At 53.1% G+C, this 9,468-nt stretch overlaps 2 protein-coding genes across 2 annotated transcripts in view; one reads left to right on the top strand and one right to left on the bottom strand.

Moving 5' to 3' along the window:
• The first annotated feature begins 1,739 nt into the window (after positions 1 to 1,739).
• On the top strand, positions 1,740 to 8,178 carry LGALS2 (lectin, galactoside-binding, soluble, 2). Its single transcript, XM_010845073.1, has 4 exons — positions 1,740 to 1,958; positions 6,149 to 6,231; positions 7,534 to 7,693; positions 7,862 to 8,178. The coding sequence occupies exons 1-4, from the start codon at positions 1,953 to 1,955 to the stop codon at positions 8,003 to 8,005; spliced, it is 393 nt and encodes a 130-aa protein (XP_010843375.1). The 5' UTR covers positions 1,740 to 1,952; the 3' UTR covers positions 8,006 to 8,178.
• Positions 8,179 to 8,594: 416 nt separating this feature from the next.
• The window catches only part of CDC42EP1 (CDC42 effector protein (Rho GTPase binding) 1), a 7,995-nt gene continuing 7,121 nt past the window's right edge, over positions 8,595 to 9,468 (bottom strand). Inside the window, exon 4 of the mRNA XM_010845074.1 lies at positions 8,595 to 9,468. This exon is cut by the window's right edge and continues 24 nt beyond it. Coding sequence (XP_010843376.1) covers positions 9,234 to 9,468 — 235 coding nt within the window. The 3' untranslated portion in view covers positions 8,595 to 9,233.

The raw sequence follows: 9,468 nt of genomic DNA, 5'->3' as shown, positions 1-9,468 counted from the left end.
TCCAGTACTTTGGCCACCTCCTGCTAAGAGTTGACTCATTGGAAAAGACTCTGATGCTGGGAGGGATTGGGGGCAGGAGGAGAAGGGGATGACAGAGGATGAGATGGCAGGATGGCATCACCGACCCGATGGATGTGAGTTTGAGTGAACTCTGGGAGTTGGTGATGGACAGGGAGGCCTGGCGTGCTGCGATTCATGGGGTCGCAAAGAGTCAGACACGACTGAGCGACTGAACTGAACTAAACTGAAGGTATCATTCTGAAATATAGATTCATGGGCTTTGGAGTTTACAGGCTGAAGCAGAATCAGCACTTGAGTAAGACAGAGGGGCGTCTGTGATATAAATTCATTGAAAACCACATGGAAGGAAATGTGTCAATAAAGTAAGCAGATTCTGTCCTGGAGCTGGGATTATGGGTGATTCTTTTCTTTTTTTTTTTAACAGACATTTTAGGTGGTATATTTGCAATATAACTTTTTAATTCATTCATTAATTTTTTTGCGGGGTGGGGGGAACTGTTGTGCTGGGTCTTCATTGCTGCACAGGCTTTTCTCTAGTTGTGGCGAGCAGGGGCTACTCCCAAGTTGCAGTGCGTGGGTTTCTCATCGTCGTGGCTTCTCTCGTTGTGGAGCACTGGCTCTAGGGAGTGGGGGCTTCCGTAGTTGTGGCACATGGGCTCCAGAGCACAGGCTCAATAGTTGCGGTGCATGGGCTTAGCTGCTCTGGGACATACGGGATCGTCCCATATCAGGGATCGAAACTGTGTCTCCTGCGTTGGAAGGTAGATTCTTTACCACTGAGCCACCAGGGAAGCCCTGTTTTTGTTTCTTTCTAAATTAATTAATTACTTATTTAATTTTTTGACTGTGCTAGATCTTCTCTGCTGCACCGGCTTTTCTCCAGTTGCAGCGAGCAGGGGCTATTCTCCAGTTGCTGTGCTCTGGCTTTTCATTGTAGTGGCTTCTCTTGCTGTGGAACACAGGCTCTAGGTGCATGGGCTTCAGTATTTGTGGCATGAGGGCTCAGTAGTTGCGGTTCCTGGGTTTTAGAGCACAGGCTTAACAGTTGTGGCCCACGGGCTTAGTTGCTCAGTAGCCTATGGGATCTTCCTGGACCAGGGACCGAACCTGCATCTCCTGCTTTGGCAGCAGGATTCTTTACCGCTGATCTACCAAGGAAGCCCCCTGCTTTTCTTTTTATTTAATAGCTCCCATTGCATATGGTAAGCATGTCAATTATATAAGTAGTAGAAGTAAAGAGCAAAGCACTGAAATTCCATTACCCACCACACACCCCCAGCCCTCTACTCCCTTCTTTACTTAGTTTGTTGTAGATATTTCTAGATGTTTTCTTTAAATCCACCATGGATTGCTTTTATTTATTTATTTATTTATTTTGGATTGCTTTTAAAACTTAGATGTACAAAAAAAATTTTTTAACCCCCCCCAAAACCTTACTTGTACAATCAGAAAAAGCATGGGGTGAGGAGAGAAAGCAAAAGATTCTCAAAGTGAATCTGGACATCATAGAAGCATAGAGGTTTTTACAAAGCAAGTCTCTCTGTTTGAGGATGAGAAAGTGGGGCTCAGGGTTGGTGGGTGGCCTGCCACGCTCACACGGTTTGTGCCAGCTCCTGGCGCCCAGTGCAGCGTTGCTTCCAGGGTCACATCCCCTAGGGCTCAGGAAGGAGGCAGGAGGCTGAGCTGGAGAGACGTCAGGAGGATGCTCTGGGCTGGGCAGGCTGGGCTGGAGCGATGAGCCTTCTGCCTGTTTGTTCTGGGTACCGGGAGGTGTGGGTGGAGAGACACCCTGGCAGGATGGACCAAAGTCCCCATTTATGGCCTGGGGGGAGTTAATGTGTAATATTCCAGGATATAAGCTGGACTGCAAGGTGAGACCCTGAGCCCAGACCTCCAGGAGCAACCCAGAGCTGCTGTCCGGAGCTGCTACCATGTCGGTGAGAACGCCGGCTCCGAATCTTTACCTGAGTTGGGGTGGGGTGGATGCTGGAGAAAAAGCATCGCTGCCCCTCCAGCTTCAGTTTCCTTATCTGTGTAGGGAGGAAGTTGGACAGATCACTCCACTGGCCTTTAGCATCAAGGCTCTCTGTTCCCCCCCCCACCATTCTGAGTCTGTCTCTTTCCCCCTCCAGCCTGGTTTTCTCATCGGTAATTTATTTGTTTATTTTTTGCCTATCTCTTTCGGCTTACAGGATCTTATTTCCCCAACCAGGGATCAAACATGGGCTAACTTCAGTGGAAGCACTGGAGTCCTAACCTCTGGACAGCCAGGGAATTTCCTCTCAATAACATTAATCGCGGCAACAATGATAACCACTAACACCTCCTGAGCTTTAAAAGATGACGAAATTGAGACTGGAAGGTTAACTTGCCCCAGAGCAAAATCTATAAATTGCAGGGGGTCAAGTGGATCTTCTTCAAGGTCTCTCCCCGATTCTCTGATTCCAAACTCTGCTCTGCCGTAGTCCGCTGTGTGGCCTTGGAGAAATCACTGCTCCTCTCTGAGCCTGTCTCCTGTATTTGGGGAACTGGGTTGCAGATGGCATCTTCTGAGGCTGGTGTGTTGCTTTCCTGCGGCTGCCGTAACAAATTTAGTCTCTCACAGTTTTGGAGGCTTGAGGTCTGAAATCCAGGTGTTGGTGGGAACTTTCTCTCTCTGAAGGCTCTAGGGGAGGGTTCTTTCTTGCCTTTTCCAGCTTCTATTTGTTGCCAGCAATCTGTGGTATTCCTGGGCTTGCAGCTGTCTCCCTCCAACCCCTGCCTCTGTCTTCACAGAGCTTCTCTGCGTGTTTGGGTTTCTGGGTCCAAATTTCCTCTTCTTCTAAGGATGTCAGTCATATGGAGTTTGAGGTCCACCCTAAACCACTACGACCTCATCTCAACTTGGTCCTATTTCCAAATAGGCCTCATTCAGGGGCTCCAGGGGGACATAGTTTTCTGGGAGAGTCAGCACAGGTGGGATGTGGGCGTGGATGTGACTAGAGGGTCCAACGTGCATGGCATGATGCCCTCCCCACCCTCTGCCTCTCAGGGAGGACCTTTGTGCCCGACTTCTCCTTCCCCCGATCTTCTCACCCTCCCCTTTCTTTCCTCCTTCTTAAGAGACTTCCTAGTCCAAATCTCTTACACTAAAGAGAGGGTAGCGGGACGTCCCTGGTGGACCAGGCGTGAAGACTCTGCTCTGCCAATGCAGGGGGCACATGTTCAAACCCTGGTCGGGGGACTAAGATCCTACATGCCACGAGGTGAGGCCAAAATATTAAAAGAAAAAAAGGATGGGGGAACCAAGGTCCATAAAGGGGCACCGTTGGCCCCTAGTCACTTGGTTAGTCACCTGACCATTGACACCTGCCTCCACCCAGCTTTGCATCCCCGTCTCTCTCCGTGCTCCAGACCTTACGGAGGGGGGACAGGTTACTAGGCCTGCCCCCTCCCACGGGGATCCCTGTTTGCCCAGATGGACCCCCAAGCCCGGCCTTCCTCTCGCCCCTACCCTGCAGCAGCTCTAGGGGCCCAGATTTTTCTGTCTGAGCCAGGCAGCCTCCAGGACCTATGGGGGCGGCAAGGGTGCTTCTCCCCACCTCAGTCTCACCCTGACCTTCCAGGGAGGAGACCGGAGACTCCTCACGATGCCTGGTGGGGACTGTGCATGCTGCAGGGCCCACACCGTGAAGGGCTGCTCGTTGGCAGGTCACCCATGCTCCTCTGGGAGGGACGGGATAACCTCTCCTAGGGGACTGCTCTCTGTCCTTCTAAGAGAGGCTGAAGGAGGATTTTAATCCATTTTGGCTGGTGATCCACGTGTTACATTAAGCACCCATCTGAGGGGTTAGGCCTCTGAGCGCCACTTTCTCAGAGGCAGTGAAATGCCCCCTATCCTGGGGACATCTGGGCTTCCCTGGTGGCTCAGATGGTAAAGAATCCACCTGATCGGACCTGGGTGCGATCCCTGGGTTGGGAAGATCCCCTGGAGGAGGTAATGGCAACCCACTCCAGTATCCTTGCCTGGAGAATCCCATGGCCAGAGGAGCCTGGTGGGCTACAGTCCATGGGGTCGCAAAGAGTCAGACAGGAGTGAGTGACTAACACACAGGGGACATCTGGAGGCATTTTTGGTTGTCACTACTTGGGGGGAGGGTGCTACTGGCATCCGGTGGTTAGAGACCCGGCCTGAGGCTCTACTTCCTACACACACATGACAACCCCACAGCAGAGAATGATTCAGTTGGAAAGTCCAGGGCGCTGAGCCTGGAAAACCCTGCTCTGAAGCATCGTAGGGTCCAACGTGCTGTGATGCTCCACCCTCCTGGGCTTGGCATGGCCTCTTTCATGCCTTCCTTTTATTTACTTTATTTTTGGCCATGGCCTGTGTCAGGCAGAATCTTAGTTCCCCGACCAGGAATGGACACTGTGCCCCTGCATGGACGCACAGAGTCTTAACTACTGGACCACCAAGGATGTCCCCAGGCCTCCTTTTAAAATGTACTGACTCCAGGAGAGGGCTTCTCTGGTGGCTCAGTCAGTAAAGAATCCACCTGTAACGCAGGAGATGCAAGAGACCCGGGTTTGATGACTGGGTCAGGAAGATCCCCTGGAGAAGGAAATGGCAACCCACTCCATTATTCTTGCCTGGAGAATCCCATGGACAGAGGAGCCTGGCAGACTACAGTCCATGGGGTCACCAGAGTCAGACACGACTGAGCGACTGAACCACCACCACCAAGAAAACTGGGCAACCCTACACCCATGTAGGAACCCGAGGACTGCCTTCCCCCTTGGTGGAAAGGAGGCAGCTGCCAGCAGGGGAGTCCTAATCTACCCCCTACGGACACTGCCCTTGACTTTCAGCAAAGCATTCCAGTCCCGGAAGTTGTTTCAAGGCTTCCCAAGTGAGCTCCCTCCAGAAAAAAAAAAAGACATCAGTGAACAGAAATCCTATAATATAAATGTGTTCTCCTATTAAGTGTTCTAAGTCTTTTGTGGCTGCTGAATCCTGTCTGGCTCAGCCTCACACCCTCCAATCATGGATAACTGGACATTTTCTCAGGCTTGGATCATGAGGTTTGAAAACCCAGCTTCGAGAACCTCCCTTCTAACTATACAAATTCAGGCGCTGCCCAGGTCCTGTGGGAAAATAGGAGCAGAAGGATGCCACAGTAGCAGTAAGTAAGCCTAATGACCACAGCCCCTCGATTTGCTTTTAGTCTGTGCCAAGTCCTATTTGAGGGGCTTCACAAATGGAAGGTCTCATCCTCCAAACCAGGGTGAAGAAGGTGCTGTTAACCTCAGGGCATCCGACAGCATCTGTCACAAGGGTGCTTGGGAACTGGGCTTGAATGAATAAATCAGATCAGCCCATTTTACAGATGAGGAGTGTGCGGTTTACAGAGGGACTTTGATGGACATGTTCAGACATGTGACTGATGGAGTTTTATAGGTTCTCTGTTTGGGATGGGCCTAGACTTGCCTGTCATACAGTTATTTAAAAAAAAAATAAAAAAAGATTTGTCTACAATGTGTCTTAATGGCGGTACATGGGATCTTTCTTAGTTTCAGCACGTGGGATCTTTTAGCTGGGGCTTTCGAACTCTTAGTTGCAGCATGTGGCATCTAGTTCCATGACCAGGGATAGAACCTGGGCCCCCTGCATTGGGAATGTGGAGTCTTAGCCACTGGACCACTAGGGAAGTCCTAATACAGTCATTTTCTATCCGTAAAATGACTCCCAAGTTCGTGCAGGAAATAAACGTACCCTTGTTCGTGGGATTTTGCCGAGGGCATTGTGCCTCATCACTTGAACGCATTTAGGAACAGTGAGGTTGGCAGGGGTCACTCTACCCATTTTATAGATGGGCAAACTGAGGTTCCCTCAGCTGGGCCCTATGTCTCCAGATCCAGCTATCCTTCAGGCTGGGGTGGATGAGAGTGAAGCAAAATGGGCAAGAGGGGGCTCCAGGAATCTTTGATCTGAGCTCTCTGGCTTTTTCCCTTCCTGGCTCCAAGGCCTCACATGGGGAGAAGGAGAGGGGGGCCTGGGGCCTGGTTGGGATGGGAGGATGCTGGCGAGTGGGCTTTACCAGCAGAAGAGTGTGATTGATTTGTGTGGGATGTTTCTCTGTTGGCGCAGGGGAAATTTGAGATTGTGAACATGGACATGAAGATGGGGTCAAGCCTGAAGATCAAGGGCAAGATCGCTGACGGCGCTAACGGGTAAGCCCAGGGGAGGGCAGGTGGGGCAGGACAGGGACGGGGCCGGCCACAGAGCTGGCATTGGCTGGGAAGGTGGGGGCAGGCAAGGCAGCCTTGTGAGATGTTGGGACAGTGAGAGTGACCTCTGGCCAGGGCCGTTTGTACATTCTGCTCCTCTCGCACCCCTCCCTCACCCTTGCTGGCTCCATTTGGGCTGCTTTCACATCTGAGGCCAGGTTCGGGGACCTGCAGAATTCACATTGGACGCCATGGCTCAATTCCTTGGCCCCAATGACACGGAAGGGGCAAGTGAGAAATCCCTGAGTCTTTGGCCAGGCCTCTGCGAGTCAGATGCCTCTACTGAAAGCCCCAACCCCCGGGGACACTACCCTCTTGATACTGCTGAAGGACCAGGGACTGGCCTTTCACATGCATTAAACCAGGGATAGCTCAGTTGGTAAAGAATCCACCTGCGATGCAGGAGACCAGAGTTCAATCCCTGGGTCGGGAAGATCTCCTGAAGAAGGAAATGGCAACCCACTCCAGAATTCTTGACCAGGGAGCCTAGCTGCCTAGCCGTACAGTCCATGATGTCGCAAAAGTCAGACTCAGTGACTACAACCAGCACCAAACCAGGGGCACCCACCAGGGGGCGCCTAGTGGTCTCGTTTGCATCCTCTCCATTGGAACCCGAGACCTTTCTCACCTCAGGGGCTACAGGTCAGCGTTAGGCTGTCCCGGGTGCAGGACAAGGGTCAGCATTTCTTGAGACTGATCTCAATCAGTTTTTGATTGGGGAGGGGCAGGCAGAAGCATCGGGTAGGAGCCAAGAGAAAAATCACCTCTTTCTCCTACTTGGGTCCCTCAAGGTTGCAGAAATGTGGGATACCTCTGGCCTGAGTCCTCCCAGTGGAGACACCCTGTGACTCAGAATGTCCCACTCTCAGGAACCGTGAAGGTCTAACCAAGACCCCTTTCTAAAAGATCACACAACTGAGGGCATACCTCCAATGACAGGGAGCTCCCCACCTTAGGCATACAACAAATAGTTAAGAACGGCAGTTTTCCCCAAGGATAGACACCTTCATTTCCTGAAATGTCACTATCAGTTAACTTGTCAGGAGCCTTAGTCTGTGCTCTAAATGGAATGTGATACTCCAGTGCCAAGTCCAATCAAATTGTCACCTCCCTTGTTTTAAGGCACAAACCTCAATTAACACAACCTTTGGTGATTCTACCAATTTTATGGTCAAGACACTGCCACCCAAGCTGTTATACCCAGGGCTGGCCCCTTATTCTCACTTCTTACTCCTTCTCTGGCAGCTTTGTGATTAATTTGGGCCAGGGGACAGATAAACTGAACCTGCATTTCAACCCACGCTTTGCTGAATCCACCATCGTCTGCAACTCACGAGATGGCAACAGCTGGGGGGCGGAGCAACGGGACAATCACATGTGCTTCAGCCCAGGGTCAGAAGTCAAGGTGAGGTCAAAGGGGAAAGGGGCCTGAAAACAGATCTCAAGGGGGGAGAACAGATAGTGGGGGCACCCTGGCCTAGACACGTGCTGGGACTGTTTGAGTCACCAGGCATGGCCCCGGCCCATTTCCAGGGCGCCTCCTGCCTCCCTGATGCCCTCCCTCCCACTGCAGCTCATCGTGACCTTCGAGAACAATGAATTCAAGGTGAAGCTGCCAGATGGCCACCAGGTGACCTTTCCCAACAGACTGGGCCACAGCCACCTGAGCTACCTGGGTGTGCAGAACTTCCTCGTCTCCTCCTTCAAGCTAGAGTGAGGCAGCACCTCACCAGAGACCAAGACCCGTCCCTGCAAGCAGATTCCTGACCCAGAGCTGTCCTTTCATGTGGGATCAGTGACCCTTGCGATGCACCTACTGTTCCTAATCCTCCGCCCTCATCCCCTGAGGCTCAGAACCAACAAAAGAATCCACCTTTATAGTCTTTCCAACTGTGGTGTTTTCCACTATCTTGATGCTCCTAGCGTCCTCCTGATACAGACAAGGAAACTGAGGCTGCCCAGTGGGGGATGAGCTCCAAACACCCCTGAGCCACTAGTCCTGCCTGCGAGTCCCCTTTTGTCACCAGGACAAGTGCCAAGTTGCTCTGTGGGATTACAGTTCCAGGCACCTGGGCCAGGGGCTGTTCCCGGAACTGCAGATAAGGGCTCCCACCTGGGCTTCTTATCTCAGGGCTATTCATTCCAGTCTGGTTACTCATTACCCCCTGCCTCGGTCCCTCCCCTCACTGGGGGCCCTGGTTGGGTGGTGGGGGGAGTCCTTGGCTTTCCAAACCCAGTGCTGAATGTACTCGAGCAGGTGGCGCAGACACGGTCATCCCAGGTCCTCAAGCATCTCACTGGACACCTTTTATCAAAAAAAACCTTTTTAATCAGGACCCAGAGGCAGGTCTGGGGTGCACGGGAAGGTGGGACCCTCCCCCCTCCCAGTGAGGTCACACCTGACGTTTCTGAGGCTTCTGGGACATGGGGCTGGCGGTGGGAATGTTGGGGAGGCAGCCGTGGGGGCTCTCAGAAAGGCAGGAGGGACCCTGCTGGGGGCAACTCCAGGATGAGCTGGGGCCGAGGGTCTCTTCAGGAGAGGAGACAAAGGCTCTATGTGGTAGGCTCCCCACCCCCACCCAGCAAGGGCATTTTTCCCAACACAAAGGCTGCACTGTGAGGCTGGGCCCTCCAGTGGGTTGGGGGCCTGGGGTGGAGGGTGGGCCCAGGGAATGGCTACTGGGTCTGGAGGTCCAGAGTGGCAGTGGAGGGAGGCGGGGTGGCTGAGCAGGGTCCAGGGGAACACCTGGGTTCCAGAACAAGCCTGGTCTCCCCTGGCCTCCCTCCCATGTCTGTCCAGCAGAGGTGTGGACAGGTCTGGGGACAACTTGGGTTCTCCCGTCTGTCGTTGGCAAGACCCAGCCGCCAGGGGCTGGGGCTGCATCTGGGCTCCTTGCAGGTGGTGCCCGGAGGCTGACCAGGGTTCTCAGCCTGTGCCCAGCCAATCACACCTTCACCTCGTCATCCTCCTCAGCATCAGCAAACTCGAAGGTGTTGGCCTGCACTGTGCTGGGCACGGGGGTCCTGCTGCCTGCCTGGGATGCCCCCCACTCTTCATCCAGGCTCCCCCAGGAGGCCCGAGCCTGGGACAGCGCCCCCAACCCCTCGGCCCGAGCATCCACCTCAGTGTAGTGGCGGCAGCTTTGGCTGCCACCCGAGACAGCGCCCCAGTGCCTGCCG

Source organism: Bison bison, unplaced genomic scaffold, assembly GCF_000754665.1.
Source record: "Bison bison bison isolate TAMUID 2011002044 unplaced genomic scaffold, Bison_UMD1.0 scf7180017864213, whole genome shotgun sequence".
In the NCBI taxonomy this organism is placed as follows: domain Eukaryota; kingdom Metazoa; phylum Chordata; class Mammalia; order Artiodactyla; family Bovidae; genus Bison; species Bison bison.
The sequence above is the reverse complement of the archived record's forward strand: the minus strand, read 5'-3'. Positions and strand labels throughout refer to the sequence as shown.

Excerpts from the sequence above, each read along its gene's own strand:
- LGALS2 (XM_010845073.1), top strand. Across the intron at positions 6,232-7,533 it reads ATCGCTGACGGCGCTAACGG|CTTTGTGATTAATTTGGGCC; the intron begins GTAAGCCCAGGG and ends CTTCTCTGGCAG. Across the intron at positions 7,694-7,861 it reads GCCCAGGGTCAGAAGTCAAG|CTCATCGTGACCTTCGAGAA; the intron begins GTGAGGTCAAAG and ends CTCCCACTGCAG.